General features: G+C 64.6%; 8 protein-coding genes across 8 annotated transcripts in view; 5 read left to right on the forward strand and 3 right to left on the reverse strand.

Annotated features, from left to right (window-relative positions):
• Positions 1 to 141: 141 nt before the first annotated feature.
• AMSG_06798 (uncharacterized protein) lies at positions 142 to 3,669 on the forward strand (the record flags this gene model as incomplete). Its single annotated transcript, XM_013901408.1, has 2 exons — positions 142 to 3,030; positions 3,063 to 3,669. The coding sequence occupies 2 exons, from the start codon at positions 142 to 144 to the stop codon at positions 3,651 to 3,653; spliced, it is 3,480 nt and encodes a 1,159-aa protein (XP_013756862.1). The 3' UTR covers positions 3,654 to 3,669.
• AMSG_06799 (uncharacterized protein) lies at positions 3,668 to 4,929 on the reverse strand (the record flags this gene model as incomplete). Its single annotated transcript, XM_013901409.1, has 2 exons — positions 3,668 to 4,054; positions 4,141 to 4,929. The coding sequence occupies 2 exons, from the start codon at positions 4,927 to 4,929 to the stop codon at positions 3,683 to 3,685; spliced, it is 1,161 nt and encodes a 386-aa protein (XP_013756863.1). The 3' UTR covers positions 3,668 to 3,682.
• Positions 4,930 to 5,938: 1,009 nt separating this feature from the next.
• AMSG_06800 (uncharacterized protein) lies at positions 5,939 to 6,481 on the forward strand (the record flags this gene model as incomplete). Its single annotated transcript, XM_013901410.1, has 2 exons — positions 5,939 to 5,995; positions 6,200 to 6,481. The coding sequence occupies 2 exons, from the start codon at positions 5,939 to 5,941 to the stop codon at positions 6,479 to 6,481; spliced, it is 339 nt and encodes a 112-aa protein (XP_013756864.1).
• Positions 6,482 to 6,514: 33 nt separating this feature from the next.
• On the reverse strand, positions 6,515 to 13,648 carry AMSG_06801 (uncharacterized protein; the record flags this gene model as incomplete). Its single annotated transcript, XM_013901411.1, has 2 exons — positions 6,515 to 7,568; positions 7,604 to 13,648. The coding sequence occupies 2 exons, from the start codon at positions 13,646 to 13,648 to the stop codon at positions 6,543 to 6,545; spliced, it is 7,071 nt and encodes a 2,356-aa protein (XP_013756865.1). The 3' UTR covers positions 6,515 to 6,542.
• Positions 13,649 to 14,895: 1,247 nt separating this feature from the next.
• Positions 14,896 to 18,322, forward strand: AMSG_06802 (TKL protein kinase). The gene is made up of 2 exons (XM_013901412.1): positions 14,896 to 15,970; positions 16,076 to 18,322. Exons 1-2 carry the CDS (start codon positions 15,003 to 15,005, stop codon positions 18,276 to 18,278), a joined length of 3,171 nt encoding a protein of 1,056 aa, XP_013756866.1. The 5' UTR covers positions 14,896 to 15,002; the 3' UTR covers positions 18,279 to 18,322.
• On the reverse strand, positions 18,203 to 19,803 carry AMSG_06803 (E3 ubiquitin-protein ligase CHFR; the record flags this gene model as incomplete). The annotated part of the gene is made up of 2 exons (XM_013901413.1): positions 18,203 to 19,504; positions 19,686 to 19,803. The coding sequence occupies 2 exons, from the start codon at positions 19,801 to 19,803 to the stop codon at positions 18,297 to 18,299; spliced, it is 1,326 nt and encodes a 441-aa protein (XP_013756867.1). The 3' UTR covers positions 18,203 to 18,296.
• A 572-nt stretch (positions 19,804 to 20,375) lies between these two features.
• On the forward strand, positions 20,376 to 20,695 carry AMSG_06804 (uncharacterized protein; the record flags this gene model as incomplete). Its single annotated transcript, XM_013901414.1, has 2 exons — positions 20,376 to 20,629; positions 20,671 to 20,695. The coding sequence occupies 2 exons, from the start codon at positions 20,376 to 20,378 to the stop codon at positions 20,693 to 20,695; spliced, it is 279 nt and encodes a 92-aa protein (XP_013756868.1).
• Positions 20,696 to 21,802: 1,107 nt separating this feature from the next.
• Positions 21,803 to 22,423, forward strand: part of AMSG_06806 (uncharacterized protein) — a gene marked incomplete at both ends in the record, with an annotated part of 2,506 nt that continues 1,885 nt past the window's right edge. Inside the window, one exon of the mRNA XM_013901415.1 lies at positions 21,803 to 21,839. Coding sequence (XP_013756869.1) covers positions 21,803 to 21,839 — 37 coding nt within the window. The remainder of the gene's footprint in view (positions 21,840 to 22,423) is intronic.

The following is a 22,423-nucleotide window of genomic DNA, read 5'->3' on the forward strand; positions in this document are numbered from 1 at the left end:
GGTGATGGTGCTGCTGCTGGGCGTGTTCCGATGGGTTCGCTGGCTATGTCGTCGCCATCAGCAGCAGCAGCAGCAGCAGCAGCAGCAGCAGCGACTGCACCAGCGCCGGCGGGCTATGGTCCAAACTCGGCCATCACAGACATGGCGATGCTTCTGGCAGAGCTGGTGGAGACTGTGGAAGCGCGGACGAGGGACATTTCCGCCGAGGAGAGGCTGCTGGCCAGAGAAAGGTCCGATGCCGAGCGTGAGGGTGAGCTGCTTGATGACGAGCGGTCGCGACTGGAGCGCGAGTGGAAGCGGATCGAAGAGGAGGAGCGCGCAGTGGCTGAGCGCGATGCGTCAGTCGCAGGCATGGTGGCCGAGCGAGGAGCGCTAGCGGCATCAGAAAAGGCCGCCACCGAGCCGGACTCGGAGGAGCTGGCAGTCATTCGCGAGCAGATTGCGGAACTCGACAGTGAGATTGCCCGCCAGCAGACCAATCTTGCCACTCTTGTTGCTCGTCTCGACGAGGTCCGCGCTGCGTATAAGCGCGACCTCGGCAAGCTCGAGCGCGACGAAACGGTGGCCGCCGAAGTTGAAGCCGGCTTTGCAGAGTCTGAGGCCAAGATTGCTTTTCTCCGCTCGCTCAACGACCGCGACCGTGCCGAGATCATGCGTCTGGAGGCGCTGTTGCCCAACTGGCGCGAGGTGCTTGCCGAGTTGCAAGTGAGCAACGCAACGAGCCAGTCGCCGTGGCACAGTCCGGTGCCGCGAGCCTCGCCGGCACGGGCCCCAACGGTGCAAGTTGCACCGGCTGAGGTTGTGCATGCCACGACTACGCCTGCGCCCGTGCCTGCGCCCGCGCTGACTTCTGATCCGAGCGCCGCCATCCTCTCTGCGCAAGAGGTGATGGCCCGGATCAAGAACCGGCTGGCGGGTCGAGGCGGGGCGCAAGTCGATGCCCATGACGAGAGTGGCCTCGCCGAACTGTCCGCGTTTGGCGGTGATCGCAACGGGTCGATGGCAACGATTTCGACGGTGTCGCGTGCGCCGTCGGCGGGCGTGGACGAGTCGCGGGGCGATTGGCCGTCGTATGCGGCGTCGTTCATGCGCGGTCCGCGGTCGCCGGAACAGGGCTCGTCGCAGGCAAAGCCAGGCTCGCCGCTCCGCTCGCGGCTGATGGCCGAGCTGGACGAGCTGGAGGCATCGATCACCCACGAGGCATCGCTTCTGGCGGGTGTGTCACGGACAAGCCGGATGAAGCCTCTGCTCCTGAACCGGCCGCGGCGATCGCGGCGGGAGAGTGGGACTGGCTCGCCGCCGCGCTCGCCGTCGGCCATGCGCCGCCGTGGCAGTGCCTCGGGCTCGCCACCGCGCTCGCCGTCGGCCATGCGCCGCCGTGGCAGTGCCTCGGGCTCGCCACCACGCTCGCCGTCGGGCCGAATTGTCGATCGGAGCCGGCTTGTCCGGCGCGAGGTCTTCACGCCGCCGCGGCGTGCCAACCAGAGCGGCATTGGCGCGCTGGCGTCGCTCAACGTGTCAGAGCGGAGCAAGGTGGTGACAACCGCAGCCGGTGATGAGATTCAAACGCTGGTTTCGCCGGGCGCCAAGCGCAAGGGCGCTGGAACTCAGTCACAGCTGTCCTACATGCCGTCGCCGGGGCGCGGAGCACCGACGGCGTTGGCGTATGATGCCCTGCTCGAACCTGCCACGCTCAACGAGCCGATGTGGCACTCGCCGGTGGCGCGGCCCAACGGGCCGGCGCCGGGCGTGTTGTACTCGAGAACGAAAAAGCAACTGGCGATGCTTGACGAGCTCGATGTTGACGCAGTGTACAAGCGGCAGCTGGCGCACGAGCGCGAGCTGCGGGCGGCCCACCGGGCTCAGCTTGCCACCGTGGCGCAGCAGCGAGTTGATGCAGATGTGGCGTATATTCGCGCGGCAGTGGCGACTGGCGGCGAGGTGCCTGCGATCATTGACCGACGGCGAGCGGCACACGCGCGGTCGTTCTCGACTACGCGGGTGGATGCGTCGTCGCTCGATCTCGCCTTGTCGCCGGTGGCGAGCGCGAAGCACTCGCGTGCGCTTGGTGTCGGTCGCCCGTGGGACGAGAGTGAGCTTCCTGCGTCGCTGGCGGTGGCCGAGTGGGAGCGCGACCAGAAAGCGCTCATCGATGCGGCAACCGCCACTCTAGTGCGGCAGCTGGAGGCCGAGACTGAGACCACAGTCTCGCTTGCCAAGCATGAGGCGATTGGCGCCGAGGCGCGTGCGATGGAGGCCCGGGCCGAAGAGCTCCAGACGTTGGCGGAGCTTTCGCTTGAGAGTCAGCTGGCGTATGTGGAGGTAGAGGTGGAGCGGGCGGATGCGCTGCTTCTCGACGTGGCCGGCGACGCGGTGCTACTGCAAGAGCCGTCGACGGCAGCGCGTGTGGCACGAGCGGCGCGGCGGCGGCTGCGGGGTCATGCTGGGCTGAGCGTGGCGTCGGCCGAAGATGCGGCCGAGGACGACGATGACGACGATGTGACCGACATCACTGCGCTAGTTGCGGCTGCGCGGCATCGACTCGAGTCGCGGCGGGCGTGGCTGTGGCGGCGGCGGCTGGTGGTATTGCTCCAGCTGGGAGCGGCGGCGGCAGAGCGCGAGTACGCGGCCGGTGGGATGGTGGCGCCTGGCTCGCGGTCTGCGGCGTCGTACCGTGAGCAGGTTGCGGCCGAGCTGGCTGAGGCGCAGGTGAGTCTTGACGCCGATTTTGCCGAGCTTGCCAGTGACGGGGAAGCAGGGCGGCTGCCGCTGTCGCCGATGCCGCTTGTGGCGACGGCGACGGGGCGCGTCGTGCCGACGCACAAGGACGAGGCTTCGCTCGATGCCGGAGTGGCGCCGCCTGTGCCGGCGTGGCGCACGAGCGACGTCGACGATCACGGTGATGGTGATGGCGACGGTGATCGGGTGCGCAAGCGGGTCCGCAAGCGGATCCGCAAAAGGCCGCGGCCTGTCCTTGGCCTCATGCACGACCCCAAGTCGACGGGTGCCGAGTCGATGGTGGTGCGGTCTGTGCGCCTGGGGGCTGGCTTTCTGTTCTCGAGCGCGACGACGCGAGCGGCGAGTACGTGCAGACGCTGACCAAGCGCAAGCCGAACGATCCAGACGGGGTTGTCTGCCTCCGGCTGGGAAAGTCGCGGACGTTGCGGCTGGTGCTGGGCCTGCGCAACCCGTCCGAGGCCGGCCCGCTGCTGAGGAGCCTCGACAAGCTCAGTGTGTCTGTCCCGGGTTCCGGCGATGTCGAGCTGGAGGTGCTGCAGAAGACGGTGCGGGCCGACGGGACCGAGCTTGTGGCCACCATTAAGTGGCCGGAGCCGCTGGATGCCGGGCTCGGGTGGCACAAGCCATGCGAGGCCGGCGAACGGCGGCCGATTGATGTCGACGCGCTGGTCTCACTCAACGACGCGGCACGGAGCCAGGTCCGGGTCTCGATGTCGCTGGTGTGCAAGTTGTACGGCGCGGCATCCAAGGTGCAAAAGAGCAAGTCACGGCTCGCCGAGGGACCGATGATTGCCTTTGAGCGAGTCATCCGTGTTGCCCCGCGGGTCGGTGTGTACATTGTGGACATGGGCTTTGACGTGGATGGGGCACTGGTGGTGGCGCGACTCGCAACTCGCGAGAAGCGGCACAAGTAAAGAAGACGCGGAGCTGGTGGGGACGGTGTTTAGCGGGACTCGCGCATCGCCTCCATTCGCGACAGCAAGAGCGAGGCGTTTGGGTCCTTGGCGACTGGGTACATGTGAAAGAACGGGCCGTTGGATGCGAGGCGGGTGACGACGAGGCCCTTGACGGCGTGGCGGGCGGGATCAAAGCCGGAGCTCGGGTCCGCAGCGAGAGCGGCGTAGAGTGAGCAGTGGTCAAAGTTGATCATCTCATCGAGCTCGTGGTAGAACAAGAGGCGTGGGCCGGAGACGGCTTTCCAGGCGGTGGCAGCATCGAGTTTCCAGCCAAAGGCAACAATGAGCCGCGAGCCAAGCGGCGCGAGGGCGCCAAAGTGGGCGAGGGCGAGAAAGAGCGGGGCAGCAGCAAGGAGAAACTGGAAAAAGTGCAGGGCGAGGCGGATGGCGATGAACCATGACGAGAGTGGCGAGCCAAAGAAAAGAGCGCGCCGATAGCGAGGACCGGGACCGAGAGCGTGGCAAAGGCGACGGTGCGATGAGAGGTATGTGCGGCGAGCGAGGCCCACCAGTGCGGCAGCTTGTCGCGTGGAATGCTGGCAGCGTTGTTGGCTACGAGGTCCGAGATGGCGTACGCCATGCCCAGCCAACAGGCGACGGTCCATGCAGCGACCCACGGGCCGAGCGAGTCAGTGGTGGAAGAGAAGAGCATGCCAAGAACGGCAGCGAGGACGGCGACAAATAAGCCGACAATGAGCGCCATCGGCCCGGAGCGGAGATGGTGCGGGACAACAGCAGCGAGCGAGGCAAACGAGCGGTCCGAGACAAAGGTTCCCGCCGGGCCACAGGCTGCGCGGGCGAGCGCAACCGCGCCGCCGCCCATCGAGTGGCCATAGAGCATGACGTCCTCGGGAGCGACGCCAAACTCGGAGCCAAGAAAGGCGATGGCGCCGAGGACATCATCGACGAGGTCATCGCCGCGGAGCGGAACGCCAGTCGACCGCCCGACGCCGCGATAGTTGAACAGCAGCAGCGAGGTTGCGGCGCCATGGAGAGACGAGGCCTCTAGCATGATCTCCTCGTAGCACACGCCATTGGCGTTGGCCATCACCATCCATGGGCCACTGCCGTTGGGCGATCTCAGATACAGCACTCCGTCCAGGACCGGGGACGCCTCGGTCGAGACGGCGGAGGACGAGCTCGGGCCGGCCGAGGGGAAGGAGACGCAGCGCCAGTTTGTGGGAGCAGAATCGATGGCCTCTTGGCGAAGCTCATCGTAGACCTCGGGCCGCATACGCGAGACGATTGTCGAGGGAAGCAACAGGGAGACGACAACGAGGTTGCGGACGAGGATGATGGCGGCAGTGGCGCCGAGGGAGGAGGTGATGGCCCAGATGATGAGGAGGGGTAGCGAGGTCGGCGAGGGGGAGGGGGGAGACGAGGGAGCGAGGACGGCACAGGAAAGCCACCATACGCCCGACGAGAGTGCGAGGGCAGTCGCCGCCGCTGGTGTGGTGAAGCCACGGGTGGGGCCATGGGCTAGGGATTGGCGTGGAGTGGCGTGGAGCGGGGGGAGGGGGGGGGGGGGGGGGGGGGGGGCAGCGTTGTCTGCGGCGAGACTCGCCCGCCACGGGTGAGCAACATGGCCACGCCCAATCCACATCGATCCTCTCCTACGCAGACCCCAACCACCCATGATCCATGTATGCCCCACATCGATCCTCTCCTACGCAGACCCCAACCACCTATGATCCATGTATGCCCCACCGGTCGCACCATCAGCCATCGCTCAACATCCGCTCAAGCGCCTAGATGTGGTCTCCATCTCTCTGGCATTCTCATCAACAGGCGATCGCCCGTTGTTGCGGTTGTGCGCCAGACTGGCTTTCGCTTGGGCAACGCTAGGTGGCGCGCGTGTCATGCCGACGACACCGACGTCGCGGGCTGGCACACCATCCAATCTTAATCTGTACATGATGCTGTTCACGCTGTCATCGTTACCAGGCCGGACGCTGAGATCCGTTCCGATAAGGAGCCGCCAGGTAAGCTGCCGTGGATCTCGTCGTCGTACCATGGCGAGCAGCTCGATTGCGACCCAGACGCATAGCTCCGTCCGCCCCATCTACTCCCCCAACAACCACAGTTAGCCACGCCTGCCATCAACACTCATCCTCGCCATCCCTGTCCCAATCGCGCGCCCATCTCGCCCCCAATCTGCCCGAAAGAAATTGTTCGCCAGAAACCGCACCCCCCTCTCGCCGCCGGAGCCGTCAACCCGGCCGCCGACCACCCAACTCGTGACCATGTCCCGGGTCGGCTCGTGCGCATACCTCCTCCAGCAGGGCTCCCAGGTGTACGCAGTCACGTCGTCTGACCCTCAACTGCGGAGCACACGGAGGTCTGGCCGAGCCATTCTTGCTCGTCGTCGCCAGGCAGCTGCTGCAGCTGCCGCCGCTGGCGTCACGGACCCGACTACCACCCGCGTGCCAAGACCGACACGGTCGGGTGAACGACTGGCGGCTTCGGCCATGGCTCGGCGACCGAGATCAGTGCCTCTTGATCAGCGTATGGCTTCAAAGACTGATTACTCGGCAAACTACATCGGATTTCCTGTTCAGACCGTGGCTTCCTTGAACAAGGTCCCCGTCCCCTTTGCCCCGTCCGCTACCCGCAACCGCATCGCCTCGGATGATCTCCGCCGCCCGCGCAAGAACGCATCAGTCATCGCCATGGGTCCCGACAAGGGTCCGTTCCGCCAGCTGCCGGCTGCCACATACCGATCCACATACGACGACTCGTACACATACACATCTACCCGCAACCCCAATGCGGTCCTCCAGATCTAAACCTCTTTGCACTCGCCCACAACCACACCCATGTCACCATCTCTCCATACATTGGCCATCTCTATCCATCGGATGAAAACGAAAACGAGGAGAACTCCGTCGACTCGGGCCGGAAGAGCACAACATCGGGCACTGCGGTCAGCTGTGGCGTACCTGCGACTGCATCACGGATACCCTTGCTCTTGTCCTTGCTCTTGGCCTTGCTCTTGCTCTTGCTCTTGCTCTTGCCCTTACCCTTGGCCTTGGCCTTGCTCTTGCCCCTGCCCTTGCTCTTGTGCTTGGCTTTGGCTTTGGCCTTGCTCTTGGCCCGATCACCGCCGCCAGTGCCCGGCATCGCCAGCGATTGCGCAGCCAGGCGCCGCTCACGCCGCCGTCCGAGCCCATCGCCGTCAACAGCCGCTATTGGCGCAGCCTCATTGTTGCGACCGGTCGACAGCGCCCGTGCTTCGCTGTATGGCGCCAGCACTGTCCCGCGCCACATAGCCCGCCCGGCGAGCCAAGCCTCGCGCCGTGTCGCTGCCAACGCCGCAAATCGTTCGCTCTCGTGCCGCACAATGCGCGCCCTCATCTTGGCCACCGCCGCCCGTGCACCTTCCGCCCGTGCACCTTCGCCGCTCTTCTCGGCGGCGGCTACCGCCGCTCGCCGCCGCTTGGACCGCTTGCTCTCAGCCTTGGCTGCAGCCTTATTTCGCGCCGCGTCGATTGGTCTTAGCGCAGCCGTGAGCCGCACCTCGATCGCCGTCCGCGTCTCGACCAGCTCAGCAGAGTTGAACCACCGCAGAAACTCGCCGGTGTCGTACAACGGGTCGTACTCATCCATCTCGTCAGGATCCACAGCGAGCACCCCAGGCAGTCGTGCAAAGTAGTTCTCCACATGCGGATCGCGAATGATCCGCCGCAACACCTTGGCGTTCTCCGCCACAGGCGCAAACACATCGCGCAAAATCTCAAAGATCCGCGCCTGCACCCCGGGCAGCTCGGCCGCATGCAGAAACAGCCGGAGAAGGAGGACGAGCCCGCCAGAATCGCGGAATAGCGGCTGCGCCGCAATCGTCTCAAAGTTGAAATTGACAAAGAACGACGAGAGCTCTAGAGGCGTCAATCGCCCGTCGAGCAAAACACCACCATGGCGTTGTGCACCTGCAACAAGCCCACGTTCCGAATCAGCGTCCGCACTTCGGGTGTCGCGCGCCATGTCAGCGCGTGGATCGTGTTGATGATCCGCTCGCACAAGTTGGGCGAAAAGCCAGGCACGCTCTGCAAGCCCGAGAAGAGCACCACAAGACCCTTGACAAACGACGCGACCTCAAAGTTGCCCACGCCCTCGGCAGACCGCTCCTCGAGAAACCGCAGCAGCGAGCCGCGCGGATGCGCACCGCGTCCGCCGCCACTTGCAAGGATCGGGTACGCCGCCACAACGTCAAGCAGCGCTTCGCCAACAAGGAGTACAAACTGAGGCGCGTCCGTCATCCCGAGCAGCTTGCCGAGGAGCACAGGCCGCTTGCTCCCCAGGTCAAAGAGCAGCGTCCGCTGAAGAACAGGGAGAAAGCCAACCACAACACGCGGCTCCGCCGCAATCCCGTCGCCGTCTCTACCACACAGCAGCTCCCGGCACCACTCCAGCCACGGCACATCCCACAGCTGCACCAGGTTTGCCTCGCGCGAGAACAGTCGCTCCAGCCGCGCAAAGATAAATGACGCCACGTCGTCGCCCACCCTCTCGCCGCCCTCGCCCAACACAAGCAGGAGGCTCTGCACAAACGCGACGTGCCGAACGAGCTCGCCGCGAGACAGCGCGCCCTTGCCTCCGGTGCCGTCAACCATTGCGGCGCGGAACGCCGAAAACCACTTGGCTGCCCCACGTGAGCCAAACTCGGTCGGTCCGGCCAGCCCGCTCGTCCCGGCCTCGTCGCGCTCCTCACCGCCGTCACCGTCGCCACAGCCATTCTCGTCGCCATCGTCACTCACATCTCCGGCCTCCTCGCCTAGCATGATCGAGTCAGAGCCTTCGTCACCCAGAGCCTCGAGCCCGGCCCCGCCTGACGCCATCAGCACAAACGACGGCGAGAATAGCATCGGCGGTCCGGACCTCCCGCGCTCACGCCCGCTCACGCTCCCGCGCCGCGTCTCGCGCGCGTGAAACTCCGCTCCGTTGACAATCAAGCTCTCCAGCGCGCTTACTCCGGGCTTGTCCATCTCGAACCCGCACAACGCCTCGCCCACCAGTCGCGGCAGCGCAAGCGCCTCCACCGCCTGCAAGCTTGTCTTCGGCCGATACTGCAGGAGCAGCGAGAGCAGCGAGAGGGCTGCCTGTCGCATACGCGCGCTGTGAGAGCCCACAGCCACGGCCACAAACTCAAAGAGCCGCCGCCCTAGGCCGAACACCTGCTCCAGCAGCGGTGACACCACCGCAACCTCCTGCACAACCATAAGAAAGAGCTCCACACGCACAGGCGCCACTTCCTCGCTCGACTCGCGCTCGTCCATCATAAACTCAAACAATGCCTCGAGCTGTCCGCACGAGAGCCAGCCCACCACACTTCGCATCAGCCGCACCACAATGTGCGCAAGCTTCGGAAACACAAGTCCGATGCGGAGCATCCGCGGCAGCGCGTGTGGAAGCGCGAGGAGCGCCTCTACGTTGCCCGCTTCCGCCACTATCACGTCCACCAGGCCGTGCACCACCCGCCGTGGCACGCGTTCACTCCCGCTTCGGCCAAGCACGTCCAGCAGCGTCGCCACATACCCCGCGCGCAACACCGCGAGTTGCACACCGGCCCCGGTAGAAATCTCAGCTCCCGCAAGCCCGGACACAAGCGGGTACACCAGTGCAAACGGAATGTCGGAGCTCTCCTCAAACTCGGATCCCGGCAAAAGGTAGCGCACTAGCTCGGCGCCCGCAAGGTCGTCGTGAAGCTGTCGTCCCAGGCTTCCGCCTGCACTTCGCGCCGAGCCCACCGCCACACACAGCCCGAGAAGCTGGAACGAGGCAAACAGGACCTTGTCGCGTGCCTTGCGCATCTGCACCTCGTCTGGCCCGCGCACAAGCGCCGGAAGCACGCCCACCATTCCGCCAAGCACATCGATGCTCGACGCGAGGCTCGGCTCGTCTACCACCGCTTCGGTGCCTCGCACTCCGCGCACGCCAGCCAGCAGCCTCAACTCTGCCGTCGTGATGGCGCCCGCCCGCTTCGCTGGCGAGCCGAGCCCGCCAGAGCCCGAGCTCTTGCCCGACGGTGAGCCCGCTGCAGATCCAGGAGAGTGCGCGCTGCTTCCAGCTAGTGACACCGCTTGCGACGCAACCAGCTTGCCGCGCACCATCTCGTGGTCGCCTGCGCCGAGCTCGTACCAGGCCAGCACCTCGTCGTCGCCGACCGCCCCACCCACCACGTACACGTCCGAGACAGCGCCAGAAAACCCGCCGCCGTCGGTGCCGACCTCGACCCGTGCCGCACCTCCGCTTGCCACCTCGCGCGCAACCAGCTCCGCCTCTTCGACCTCGGTTGTTACACTCGCCCCGTTGATGTACACCCGCGTTCGCCCAGCCCCGTTCACGCTCACCACCAGAGCATTGAACTGCGAGTTGCCGGCAACAAGCGCGTGAGGCAGCACAACCTGCGCCTCGCCCACCGTCACTCGCACCATATACATCCGGCCGTCGGCTTTGCTCACAGGCCCAACACAGCCGTCGTTTGTCAGTGTCGAGCCCGACGAGACAGACGCCGAGTCGACCGTCCGCGACTCGGCCATGGCGCCGCTGCTTCCGCCGCTGGCCGCCCGGTCGCGCGAGCACGACCGCTGCCGTCGGGCCGGGCCGCTCAGCAACGGCACAAAGGCGAGCTCGAGTATCACTTCGCGATCATTCTGCACGCGAAGCAGCACCATTGCACTCTCGCTTCCGCCGTCAGCGCTGGTCCAAGTGCTCGCTTCGAGCGCGACCCAGCATGAGATCGCCCACGGTGAGTTAAGGGCCGTAGCCTCGAGCTCGGTGAAAAGCGCGCTGTCGCTGCCAGCTCCGTACGGTCCGCCGGGCGCGGCGCTTCCAAGCAGCACCACAGTCCGCGGTCGTGCCGAGTACGCCATTCCAGCAAGGGCATGGAGAATGTCCTCGCGTAACCGGTCGCGCTCGCGCCGCGCAAGCACGAGGCCCAGTTCGCTTTCGCTGCCCCATAGCCCGTCTCCAAGCCCCGCCAGAGCGTCGAGCGTCTTTTGCAGTTGCTGCGGCCAGATGGCCGTCGCACCAACCAGCCGCGCAAGGTCAAGATACATGGTCCGAGTCGACGGCAGCAGCTGGCTCGAGGGCGTCAGCGCAAGGTCGAGAAGTGTGGCGTAGCCCGAGGCCCGCGCAAACACAATCGCGTTTCCGCGCGACGCCTGCACAAGCGCATGCACCAGTAGCAGCGGCGAGAGCGGATCGAGATCGTCCAGCAGTGGCAGCGCCGCGAGCACAAGGCTGGCCCCGGCCACAGACAGGAAGCGCACCCCGCGCAGCGCTTCTGTCGCCAGCGGTGAGTGGAACGCCGACGACGCTGTCAGCTGCGCTGCAGGCCGCGACGCCACAACGTGGCCCGGCTCTACCAGCCCGCCACGGTAGACAACCCGCCGCCCGCGAATCCGCGATCCCGAGCTGCTCCTGCGCTGCGACGCCGACTCGGACGACCGCCGTGACGATGACGACGCCCGCGACCGGATCCGCGATCGCGCAGACCGCGACGACGCCCGCGATGCCGATGGCGCTGTTGACGTGTTTGAGACTGTTGTCGAGATCGACGAGACCGAGCCTGTCGATGAGACCGACAACATCGCCCCGCCTTCGCCACCCACCGTCTTGGATGCGGCAACAGAGAGCGCAATGAGGTCTTCCGTCGAGGTGATGGTCCGGAACGAGGCCACCGAGCTGGCCCGCGCATTGCCCAGCGACGGCGATGGTAGCAGCAGCATGTCACCTTGGTACGCTGCATGGTGCTGCGGGCCATGCGAAGTCGACATCGACGCAATCGAGAGCGACGACGCAGACTTGTGAATCGGCTTGGCAAACGCCGGTCCCGAGCTCGAGCCCGAGCCATGCACAACCGGTTGCGCCTCTCGCACCAGATCGTGTGCCGTCAGCAAAGCCCGCGCCGAGCTGAGCGCCAGCGGCAACGTCGGTTCGCTGCGATCAACCTCAGCCATGACCGCGGCCAGCTTGGGCGCGCGGACCGAGTCGCCCAACGACGACGAGACCGTGGTCGTGGTCGATGGCAGCAGATGCAGCTCGCTGAGAACGGCCGTCACCGACGGGCGCACGGCCATGTCCACCAGGCGGTAGAAGAGAGGCAACGGGAGCTGCGTCCGCATCCCGCGCTCGCCCAGGCCTACCAGGACCCGTGTCAGCTGCTCCATCTCGCTTTGGCTTGCCCGTCCAGCCCACAGCCGGCAGAGCGTGTCAACGACGGCGAGCGCAATCGTCGGTGGCGCTCCGGGTGCCTCGAGCGTCCGTGGAAGAGAGAGCAGGACCATAAGCGTCTCGCGTGACGCCGCCATCGCTCGTCCAGCGTCTGCCGACGTTGACACCAGCGCGTTGATTCCGTGCAGGAGCGCGGCAGCGACGCCTGCGCTCAGCCCAGGTGCAGAGAGCAGAGCCGTGTAGACTTTTGCGGCGTCCGGTGTAGCAGACGGCAGTGTGATGAGGGTATTGAGAAGCCAGATAAGGCCGTGAATCAGTTCGGTAGGCGGTGGCGACGCCGATCGCGATCGCGGCACCAGCAGCGTTTGCAGGTGTGGCTGGACCATGGCGAGTGAGAGCGGCTCTGACGGGAGCCGTGCGAGAAGTACCAGCACCTTGATGACGCCCAGGCCGAGGTCAGCCGGTGGCAGGGAGCGTGGACCCGAGGTGGCTGACACCACAAACGGTTCCCGGGTGAGCAGCGCGCACACGTTGGTTGCCAGCGCTACGTACGACTCGGAGGCTACTGACGGATGGGCCAGATGCAGGCTCAGCGCCGATGCCAACGAGTCCAGCAGCTCGGCCACCAACTCGGGCGCCAGCGGCGGCTGCGAGAGAAGAAGCTTGGAGAACTCAAAGAGAACCACACACGAGTGGTTGGTGAGAAGGAGCGAGCTGTAGTCGAGGAGAGCGAGGAGGCAAGGCCCGAGCCGCCCCACCGCATCGTCATCAAGATGGACAAGGGCGAGGACCAGTCGCCCGATGCCGCCCGAGAGGAGGAGCATAAGTGCGTTGCACGGGTTTGCCACTAGCACGTCGAGTAAGCATTGCAGTGCGCTGACGACGCAGCTTGTTGCTGCGGGCCGCCGCACGCCGCTCTGCACCCGCACACCAACCTCGACCAACACCTCGAGCGCCCACAAGTTGCCTACCAGCCTTGAGTTGCGGCCCTGGAGGACGAGGACAAAGAGTGCGTCAAAGGCGCGAGCGGCAAGAGCTGGTGGTGCCGCTGCCAGAGCCTCGGACGCCAGCACGCTCTCCATGGCCACTGCTGCTCCGGCTGAGGCCACCATGCGGCTTGCAGCCCGAGACGTGACTCCGAGCGCAGCAAGAAGGACAAGGCCGGCGGTCCGGGTCGCTACCGACGCGGCCTGTTCGACAGTCGCCACAATGGCCGCAACGTGGGCCATGAGCGGGTGCATGTCCGCGGCAGCCGCCGCCGATGGCGGCGCCCGCGCCTGCTGTCGCTGCAGCTCGTCAAACTCGAGCTGCGTGTCCGCGAGCTGTGCGGCGGTCGGGATGTGCTTGGGAAGAACGCGGCGAGAGTCGGTGCCGCTCACGTCATCGTCGATCGAGCCCAGCGACGGCGTCGGCCGCAGCGTCGCCGCAGTCTTGGACTCGAACATAGACGACATCATCGATGCCGCGTCAGTGAAGAGGCTTGCCACGTTGGTGAGGAGCGAGGGCTTGACCTCGGTCGCCGCGGGACCGGCTGGCGGCAGGCTGCCAGGTTGAGGTCCAAACCCGACAAGCGCCAGCGTAAGGACTCGGAGCGCAGCAGCAGCGACGTCATCAGCGACATCGTCTGCCCGTGCCCCTGCGTCGCCGGTCCCGCCTCCGGTGCTGGCGTTGCTCCCGTTGGTCGACGCACCGAGCTGAACCAGCCCCGCGAGCACATCCGGTGTGCCGCAGACCAGCGCATCGACTGCCGGTACGCCAATGACATGCGCCAGCATGCCCATGATTTTGCGAGCGGCATACAGTGAGGAATGTGCGGCCGCCAGTCCCGCCCTGGCCAACAGCAGGCCTAGATGTGGGACAGTGGTGGCAAGGCGCTTTCCGTCCGAGCTCGTGATCAGTAGATCCAAGACAGCAAAGGCCGAGCGAGCGTCCGGACGAGAAGCATGTGGATCATTCAAGATCCAGGCGAGCATACAAGCAGTCTCTTCCGGTCGCTGGAGCAGGGCAGCTGGCGAAGGGCGATCTGGCGACGAGGCCGGTGAGGCAAAGGCTAAGTCCGAGTACGCCGAGTGAAAGGCATTGGCAAAGGCGGTGAGAGCATCAGTAGCTTCATCACTTGGCAGCGGTGGCTCTATTCTCTCTGCCATTGCCCCCATTCTTGTCATGGTCTCGATCTTGCTCCCATGGCTCTTCTCCATGCCTAACTCTTCCTCCCTCCCGGCCAGTGCCTCCATGCCCACCTCCACCATTGCCAAAGAGGCATATCTCTGCCATAGCCGGTCCAAGCTCGTCCGCTCCCCACCTGGTGCAAGGGCAAGTAACGACCGCATCGGAGAAGGGGGAACGTTGTGCTGGAAGGGGTGGAAAGAAGGGAGGTGTGACCTGTCGTCTTCGTGTGGCCTGGCCTGCCCGTCTCCGGTGAGCTCTCTGGCGCGACCTGGTCCCTCTCTCCCCATCCTGGCCTGGTGGTCTTCGTCGTCTTATCTTCATACTCATACGAATGACCAATTCATGCGCCAAAAAAGGACATGAAGGATCGAACCTGTCATGGTGATTGATGAGGAGGGTGTGTGTGGTCATACGGCTGATCGGACGAACGTATGTGGGAAGGGTATGGCTCATCGATTACGATCCTGGGAACCAGGATCATCATGGGCAGAAAGGGCAGAATGAGTATGGGGGGGGGGGGGGGGGGGGGGGGGGGGGGGGGGGGGGACATACTACTCACCAGGCTTTCACAACTTGGTTCGCGATGGACAGATAGATGATTCCTATCGCGGACGAGCTGGACAAGACACAAGATGTGACTGTGCGTGGCAGTTGCGGCCAGTGTAGGCAAGGTGAGTCATGGGTAATCGATGAGCCATGGAGTTTGTTATCGATGTGGGCCATGGGCTTTCGATGGGCCATGGGTAGTCCCATTGTTAGACTCTTGCGATTGTTCAACGTTGGATTTGTCATGGCAGGCGCGCACCTCCTGCCCCTCACCACACACACACACACCCATACCCATGCCACCACATACACCGCTCGCACAAACACGCACATACACACACACTCACACACACACACACACACACACTCCCTCATACACACACTCCGTCTGCCTGTGTATCCCCCCCCCCCTCCAACACCATGGACCGTACAGGAGGGGACCAATGGAAAGGTCGCGATTCGGCACCGGGCAATGGCAGTGACAGTGACAACGTCCGCGCATCCACAAGCGCACCTATGACAAGACCGATGGCGAACAATGGTAATCAAGGACGTGAATGGTCGACATCGAGTGCGCCGCAGTTTCAGGAGCAGAACGCGCAAGCTCCGGGCGCATCGGCAAAGTACATCGCGCCGGCCAAGCTGCTGGCACCGCCACCGTCTGTGCTGGTGTGGCAGGCTGTGGCTGATAATGATGTTGAGGCTGTGCGGTGGTGGATCGAGTCGACTCGTGTCGCTCCAGGATCGCCGGATACCCATGGAAATACCGCTGTTCACGTTGCTGCGCATCACGGCCGTGTTGACATCCTCAGGATCCTGCTCGAGTCTGGCGGTTCGCCCGACTTTCCGGATGCCGCCGGAAACACCCCGCTTCATCTTGCGGCACACTTTAATCATCCGGCTGCGGTGGCGCTGCTGCTGGAGACCCACGCTGTACCGACGCTGCGGAACTCGTTTGGCGCCACGCCGCTCGACGATACGCCCGACGATGCCGAGCAAGTCCACACCCTGCTGTTGGCGGCGATGGAAAACGAGATTGTGACGCACTACCTGGAAGATGTTGACAACAGGCGGAAGCGATACGAATTTGTTCGGCTGACACTGGTCAACACCGTGCTCACGGTGGCGCAAGGTGCCATCGGCACTGCAGGCAAAGTTCGCATCGTCACCTACAAGTCGATCGATCGGGCGTACGCTGCACTCGACAAGCGCCTCGAGGGTCTGATGGCCCGTGGCTGGTCTGAGGCCCGCATGGGTGCCCGCCTCTACCGCCACACCGTCAACAAGGCCAAGGTCGCCCGCTCAGACAGGCACATTGCCGCCTACCAGCGGCAGCGCGCTGCGATCGAAGCTGGCATGCTGATTGTCGGCGAGCCGCCGCTGCCCACGTCACCGCCCCAGCAGCAGCAGCAACAACAACAACAGCAGCAGCAGCAGCAGCAGCAGCTTCCCTCCGCGACCACTTTGCCGCCGCCCAATGACAACGGGAGCAGCGAGGTTGGGGGCGTCGACTGGGCGCCGTTTGAGTCGGAGACCTCGGGCTCTGTCCCGTTCTTCTCCGAGGCCTTTGTCGAGAGCCTTGCGGCTTCACCGCAGTACATGGCGCGGGCACGCAAGGTTGTTGCCTCGGCCGCCATGCACCCGCGCTACCGGCGCGGGCCGATGCTCTCGGCGCTATGCACTGGCTCGCGCAACGAGACGTACAGCGTCCGGGTCCGGTTTGACCCCAACGAGGTCGACCCTACCGGCCGCCTTGTGGCCATTACTCATGCCAACTGCAACTGTATGTCTGCATCGACCGACATGCCCGGCCGGTGCAAGCACATCCTCGCCCTGCTCCTGCACTGGCTCGACGATCCGTCCGAGACCTCGTTTGTGGTGCCGGCGTACCAGGCGTTGCCAACCAAGTTCTTTGAGCGTCTCTTTGGCGTTTTCCTCAGCAATGACGATGCCACCACCGCCGCAGCTGCACAGGTCTGCTCGGTCTGGCGCACCATGGTGGCCCGGTTTGGGACCGGTCGCTGGCACTCGGCCGTCTTTACGCCTCCGCCCGAGGGAGGCAGAGGTGGGCTGATCATCGCCCGCGCCGCGTCCGCCGTCTCATTCTCGGGCCTCCAGCCGTACACCATCGAGACCTGGTTGAGGCCGCGGACTAAGTCGAGCTCCGGCACGTTGGTGGCCAAGGTTGACCGCGGCGTCGGCGCCGAGTATGCGCTCGAGCTCCACGACTCGGTCCTCCGCGTCTTTCGCAACATCGAACCGTACGTGCTCGACGGGACGACCACTCTCGCTGTGAACCGCTGGTACCACGTGGCGGTCACCTTTAACCAGATGTGGGTCCGGCTCTACCTCAACGGCGAGGAGGAGGCTGCCATGTCGTGGGGCCCACACAACGCCGCCACCGGCATCCCGCTCTGCATTGGCGGCGTGCTCGACGCCGGCGTCCCGGCCTCTTTCTTTGACGGCGACGTCCAGGAAGTCCGCATCTGGGCCGCCTCCCTCCCGCAAGCCCGCATCAAGCAGTCGATGTTTGCCTCGCCTGGCAGCGTCGTCGCCGCCGCCGTCGCCGGTGGGAGCTCGGCACCGCGGCTCGTCTCCCGCATCCGGGTCTCGGCCGCCGCCGACGCGGTGGTCGACGATGCCAACGGTGTGTCGGACCTCGAGCTCATGGGGGCCGATGAGTGCGTCGCTATTGCTCGCGCCGGCTTCCATGCCTTCTTTGGCCTGGCGCAGCGGGCCGCCGCGATGGCAGAGCGAGCCCGCCGGGCCGAAGCCGGCAAGAGCAAGGGTGCTGACGACGCCGGTGCGTCGTCGTCCGGCAGCCACAAGGCCGTAACCACCGGCGACGGTGACGCCGACGTCGTCCTCCACAACGCCATGCGCGAGCCGTGGTACATCTTCCCGGACGAGGTGACCTTCGGCGAGCTGCTGGGCTCGGGCGCGTTTGGCGCGGTGCACGCGGGCGAGTGGCGAGCTGCGCCAGTGGCCATCAAGAAACTCCTTGACGCCGAGATGGGCGGAAAGGAGCGACTGGAGACGTTCCGTCGCGAGATCTCGATTGTGGCACGGCTTCGCGGCTCGCCGTACGTAGTCCAGTTTCTCGGCGCGTGCATGCATCCGACTGCGCACTTTATTGTCACCGAGCTAATGTCGAACAAGAGCGTCGAGTATTGGATCCGCAGCCCAGACAAGGTGCTGTCGGTGCCGGAGCGGGTGCGGATGGGCCTCGACGCTGCGCGCGGCATGCTCCACATCCATGCCGAGGGGCTCATCCACGGCGACCTCGCGCTCCGCAACTTGCTCGTCGACGACACCTTCCGGGTCAAGGTGACCGACTTTGGCCTCTCGCGCGTCCGCACCGGCTCTCTCAACGAGGTTTCGCAGGCCATGGGCACGCCAGTCACCATGGCGCCCGAGCTCATCCAGGGCCACGCCATCTCGACCAAGGTCGACGTCTACTCCTTCGGCGTCGTGCTTTGGCAGCTCTACACTCGCGACGACCCGTTTCCGGGCCTTACTCCCATGCAGGTGGCCTGGCGGGTGGTCATGCAGGGCGAGCGGCCGGAAATCCCGGCCCACACTCCAAGCTCGCTGACACAGCTCATCGAGCGCTGCTGGGCTGCGTCGGCCGACGACCGGCCCGACTTTACCGTGATTGTTCGCGAGCTCTCGCTCATCGCGGTCCAGCCGCTGTAGATGCCACTGAAAGGCGGCTCAAGCAAACTTAGTCTGTTCACACACGTGGTTGTACCGCTTGGCATGGCCGACCGACCTGCTCTGGGTTCGGCACGCCGAGCCCCAGTGGCAGTTTGGCCGTGAGGTAGCGTTGGCCGGCAGCGCGCTGCGCGGCAGCGACATGAGGTAGTCCGGAATGAGGTCGCGGAACACGTTTGAGGCGCATCCGTGGCATGTGGCGGTGGCCTCGGTGATGCCGACCGCAGGTCCAGCTCCGTCTGGCGAGTATGTGTAGCTGCCGGCGGAGAGCCCGCCGAGCACCGCCTGCCACAGCCCATCGACTGAGAGGCTGGCAGACGCCATGTACTCGTTGAGAAACTTGATCTCGACGAGGTTGTCCCAGAGAACGTGGGCCGGGAGCCGCGGAAATTCCCATGAGCCGAGTGCGCGCAGCGCACCCTGGCCAAGCAGTGAACGGCAGCCCCAGTAGAGATCGCAGAACGGGGTGAGGCAGAGCGCACACTGGATGGCCGGGCCGTCGTACCCAGCCTCGTCGGTGCGCTTCGGGAGGAGCTCGAGGCAGACCGAGCACGTGAGGTGCGTCGGATCAGATCCACTGCACTGATGACCACTCGATCCTGGAGCGCGGCACTCGCGGCACTGAGTGTTGGAGACCCGAGGTGGCGCGGCCGACGACGCGGTCGAGCTGGTGACGCCGGCCGCCGCCGGCACCGGCGGTGCGCCAAAGGCAAACGTGAGTCCACCCCATGCGTGGCCCGAAGGATGTGCGCTGCTTCCAGGCAACGCCTCGCCTTCGTACTCGTCGTACTCGTCGTACTCGTCGTGGCCGTGGTGGAGATGGAGCGCAGCGGCTGCCGCTGTCCGCGAGCGGTACGGCGAGGTCGGCGGCGAGCGACGCGAGACGAGACTCTTTGCGGCTCGGTCTAGCGCGGCCAGCTCATCGGCGTTGCGCGCCTGGTCGGGGTGGTCCTTGAGAAAGGCCTCGACAAGGTTGCGGATAGTGTGGTTGTCGGCGGCGTCCGAGACGGTGGCCCGGCACATGGGGCACTCGTGCGAGTTCTTTGCCCACTGGGCGTAGCAGCCGGCGCAAAAGTTATGCATGCACGGGACCAACGCCATGGCCTTGTGCATAATCTCTTGGCAGATGGAGCAGGTGAGCAGCTCGGCGTATGGTGTGGCATCTGCGACGGCGTTCCCTCCGCCGCCGCCGCCGCCGCCGCCGCCTCCTCAGCGGCGGCCCCTGCGAGCGACTTTGCCCGCTTGGCCGGCGGCGGCTCGGTGGCTGCAAGTTGCGGCGAGGGCGAGCTCCCGTCGTCTGACACTGTTGACGCCATCTCCAAGGTAGCGTCCAGATCGTCATGATCGGAAGAGACCCTGGGGCGCTTCTTGGAGACAAGAACGACCGACCAAACAGCAGCAGGACAAGCTGAGGGCGAGTCATTTGTGGCAACTTGCGGAGCGACGAGAGAAATGACATCGCCCGAGTTGAGAGCATGCGATGCGCCATGAGCGAGACGGAGATCATTGACAAAGGTTCCATTGGTGGAGGCATCCGTGACACTGGCAGACGAGCCATCGTCGCTGACAGCAATGGTCACATGACGACCAGAGACCCGCCCGTCAGGAATCCTAGCTCCATTGGGGAGGTTCTTAGACCTTCCAAACACCATAGAACATCCAGCTTCGATCCATACTGCTGTCCTCTCTCCCTCCTCGCCATCCCTTCGCTCCAGTCGCACTCCTGCCATTCCCTCCCCTCCTCCGCCCCTAAATTCAAGTCTCAGCTGCAGACGAGTGTCGCCCGGTGACCTCCCCAAACACCACCATCACTCGCTATCGCCGGCTCCGCCCCTGTCATCGACGTCTAACATACGCTATCGCCGGCTCCGCCCCTGTCATCTACGTTGAATCCTTTACGGTACGGCTCGCGTCAGCGTAGAGCCCGTACGCATGCATTGATGGGCGCGGCGTCCAGAATCCAGTACACGACGGCGTGCCACCACTTGCGCGGCCACGCCAACCGGCAAGCTCGTCCGTCGCACGAAGATCCACAACATCCTCACGCTCTCTCGTCTGGCCGCTGTGTTCAACTCTGTCATGCTCTCCTTCCCGGTCGCCGGGGTCGTCAACGACAAGCTCCGCACCGTCCGCGCCCGCCGATCCGGAGGAGCGGCGCTGTTCGGCACCTCGCGCGCCTCGCTCATGATCCCAGGTGTCTGCCACCGCGACGGCAACTTGAGCATCCTTCAGGCGGGCGTCTACATGTCGGGCGCCATCACGTGCGGGCGCGCCTCCCACCTCAAGCCGCACGCCAAAAAGGCATCGCGCAGCGTCGGCCACGTGACCTGGAAGTTAAGCATCATCGAGTTGTTCACTTTGAGATGCGCGACAGCACGTCCGACCGACCGAACCGTTAAGAGTTATGAAAACAGGCTGCAAGCGGAATGCGGATCACCCTTCCCTCCCCCCGCGCGCTACATCAAAAGCCGCTCGAGGTTGGGTGCAACGACACGGACAAGCGAGATCGACCAGTCGATTCGGGTGAGGCCGAGATCAAGAACGCGGAGGCGCGGGAGGCGCGGGACGACCTCGCGCCCATTCGAACATCGCGCAATCAACATCTTCGGGTTGTTGATCGCCCGCCATACGTTGCAGAGTGAGAGCCACTCGAGAGAGGACTGCAGAATTGAGTTGAAGAGCAGTGCGCGGACTCCACGATGGGTGACTCTCGTGCAGAGGCCGAGATCGAGCACCCGCAGCGACGGCATCGCATCCAGGTCGGCTAGAGCGACAAGCGCGTGGTCGGTGACCGCGATGCACCCACGGATCCAGAGCGCATGCAACCGTGGCAGTTGCTCCACCGCGTGGATCACTACATCGTCGGTCACTGCCCTTCGGCAGTACGAGAGGTCGAGGCCGGTCAGCCGCGTCCAGCCCAAATCTAGGCCGCGCGCCAAGCCCGACCTCGTCAGCGCGCGGCACTTGACCATCCGCAGCCGATCCAGCGCCGCGCCCAACGCCTGACCTGCCGCCACCAGCTGCTCATTTGTCACATCTCGTGCCATCACTAGCGACTTGTCCTGCCACACACTCCAGTCGTGTGCGATCCGCCGCAACCGCCGGCATGTCGCGCCCAGCGCAAGCAGCGTCGACGCCGGAAGCATACTCATCACGTACGCTAAGACCTCATCCGGCAAGTCCAGCACGCCTTTCCTCGCCGAACAAGCACCAGCCATGTCTAGCACTCGGAGAGAGCAGTGATTACGAGTGATGGCTCCCGTCTCGATGGCATCGTTCCCTTGACTTTTGTCGGCGTGAGTGACAGCGCCGACCAGCTGCATTGGCCAGCTGCACAAGGTACCGATCTCGCCTCCTATGACTCAGATCCGCACGCAAGCCCACACGCACACGAATGCGCATGTAAGCACAGGCAACAGTCGCTCATCGTGGGTATGCTAACTTGCTACCGCCCAGCAGCCGTCGATAACTCGTGCCTTTGGCATCACAGCCGAACTCACCACAACATGTGTGTGATCTTTGACGATCATTGCACCCGCTTCCGTCCCGTCAACCCATAGATCCCATGAAGCGATCCTCCGATTACCCGAATGCCCCTCCCCCTCCCTTCCTCCCCCCTCCCCCATTCCTCCCCCTCATCTCTAATCCCCCTTCACCCAAAGCCCTCCAGCTCCCAAACCTCCCCGCATCACTCCCTCCTCCTCCCCCCCCCCAAAAAAAACAGCGACGACGAAACACACTCGCCAGCCAATCGTTGCCAATAACAATAATCGTTCGCCAACCACAATAATAGCCAACAACCATAGTCGCTGACTTCTCACCTCTCCAAACCCTTTCGAACATCGTTCGTTGGTCGTTCGACCAACTTCTCGCGCGCAGCACAGAAGCACCCCCCCCCCCACCCCCCCCCCCCCTCTCTTCCGCCTGGCGTTTATAGGAAGTCAACAGTGTTCGAAAAAGATAGTTCGAGGAACGACTGCACAAGTTCCAGGATGACGGCAATGCCGTAAAAGATCTATGTTGCGCCCCTGCGCCTACTTGTGCTGCCAAAGATACTCGAGATGCTCCAGAGAGGGTCACGGAGCCGGGTTTGGTTTTTACAGGGACGTAAGGGCAGCAACATCTTG

Source organism: Thecamonas trahens, assembly GCF_000142905.1.
Source record: "Thecamonas trahens ATCC 50062 unplaced genomic scaffold supercont1.29, whole genome shotgun sequence".
NCBI lineage: Eukaryota > Apusomonadida > Apusomonadidae > Thecamonas > Thecamonas trahens.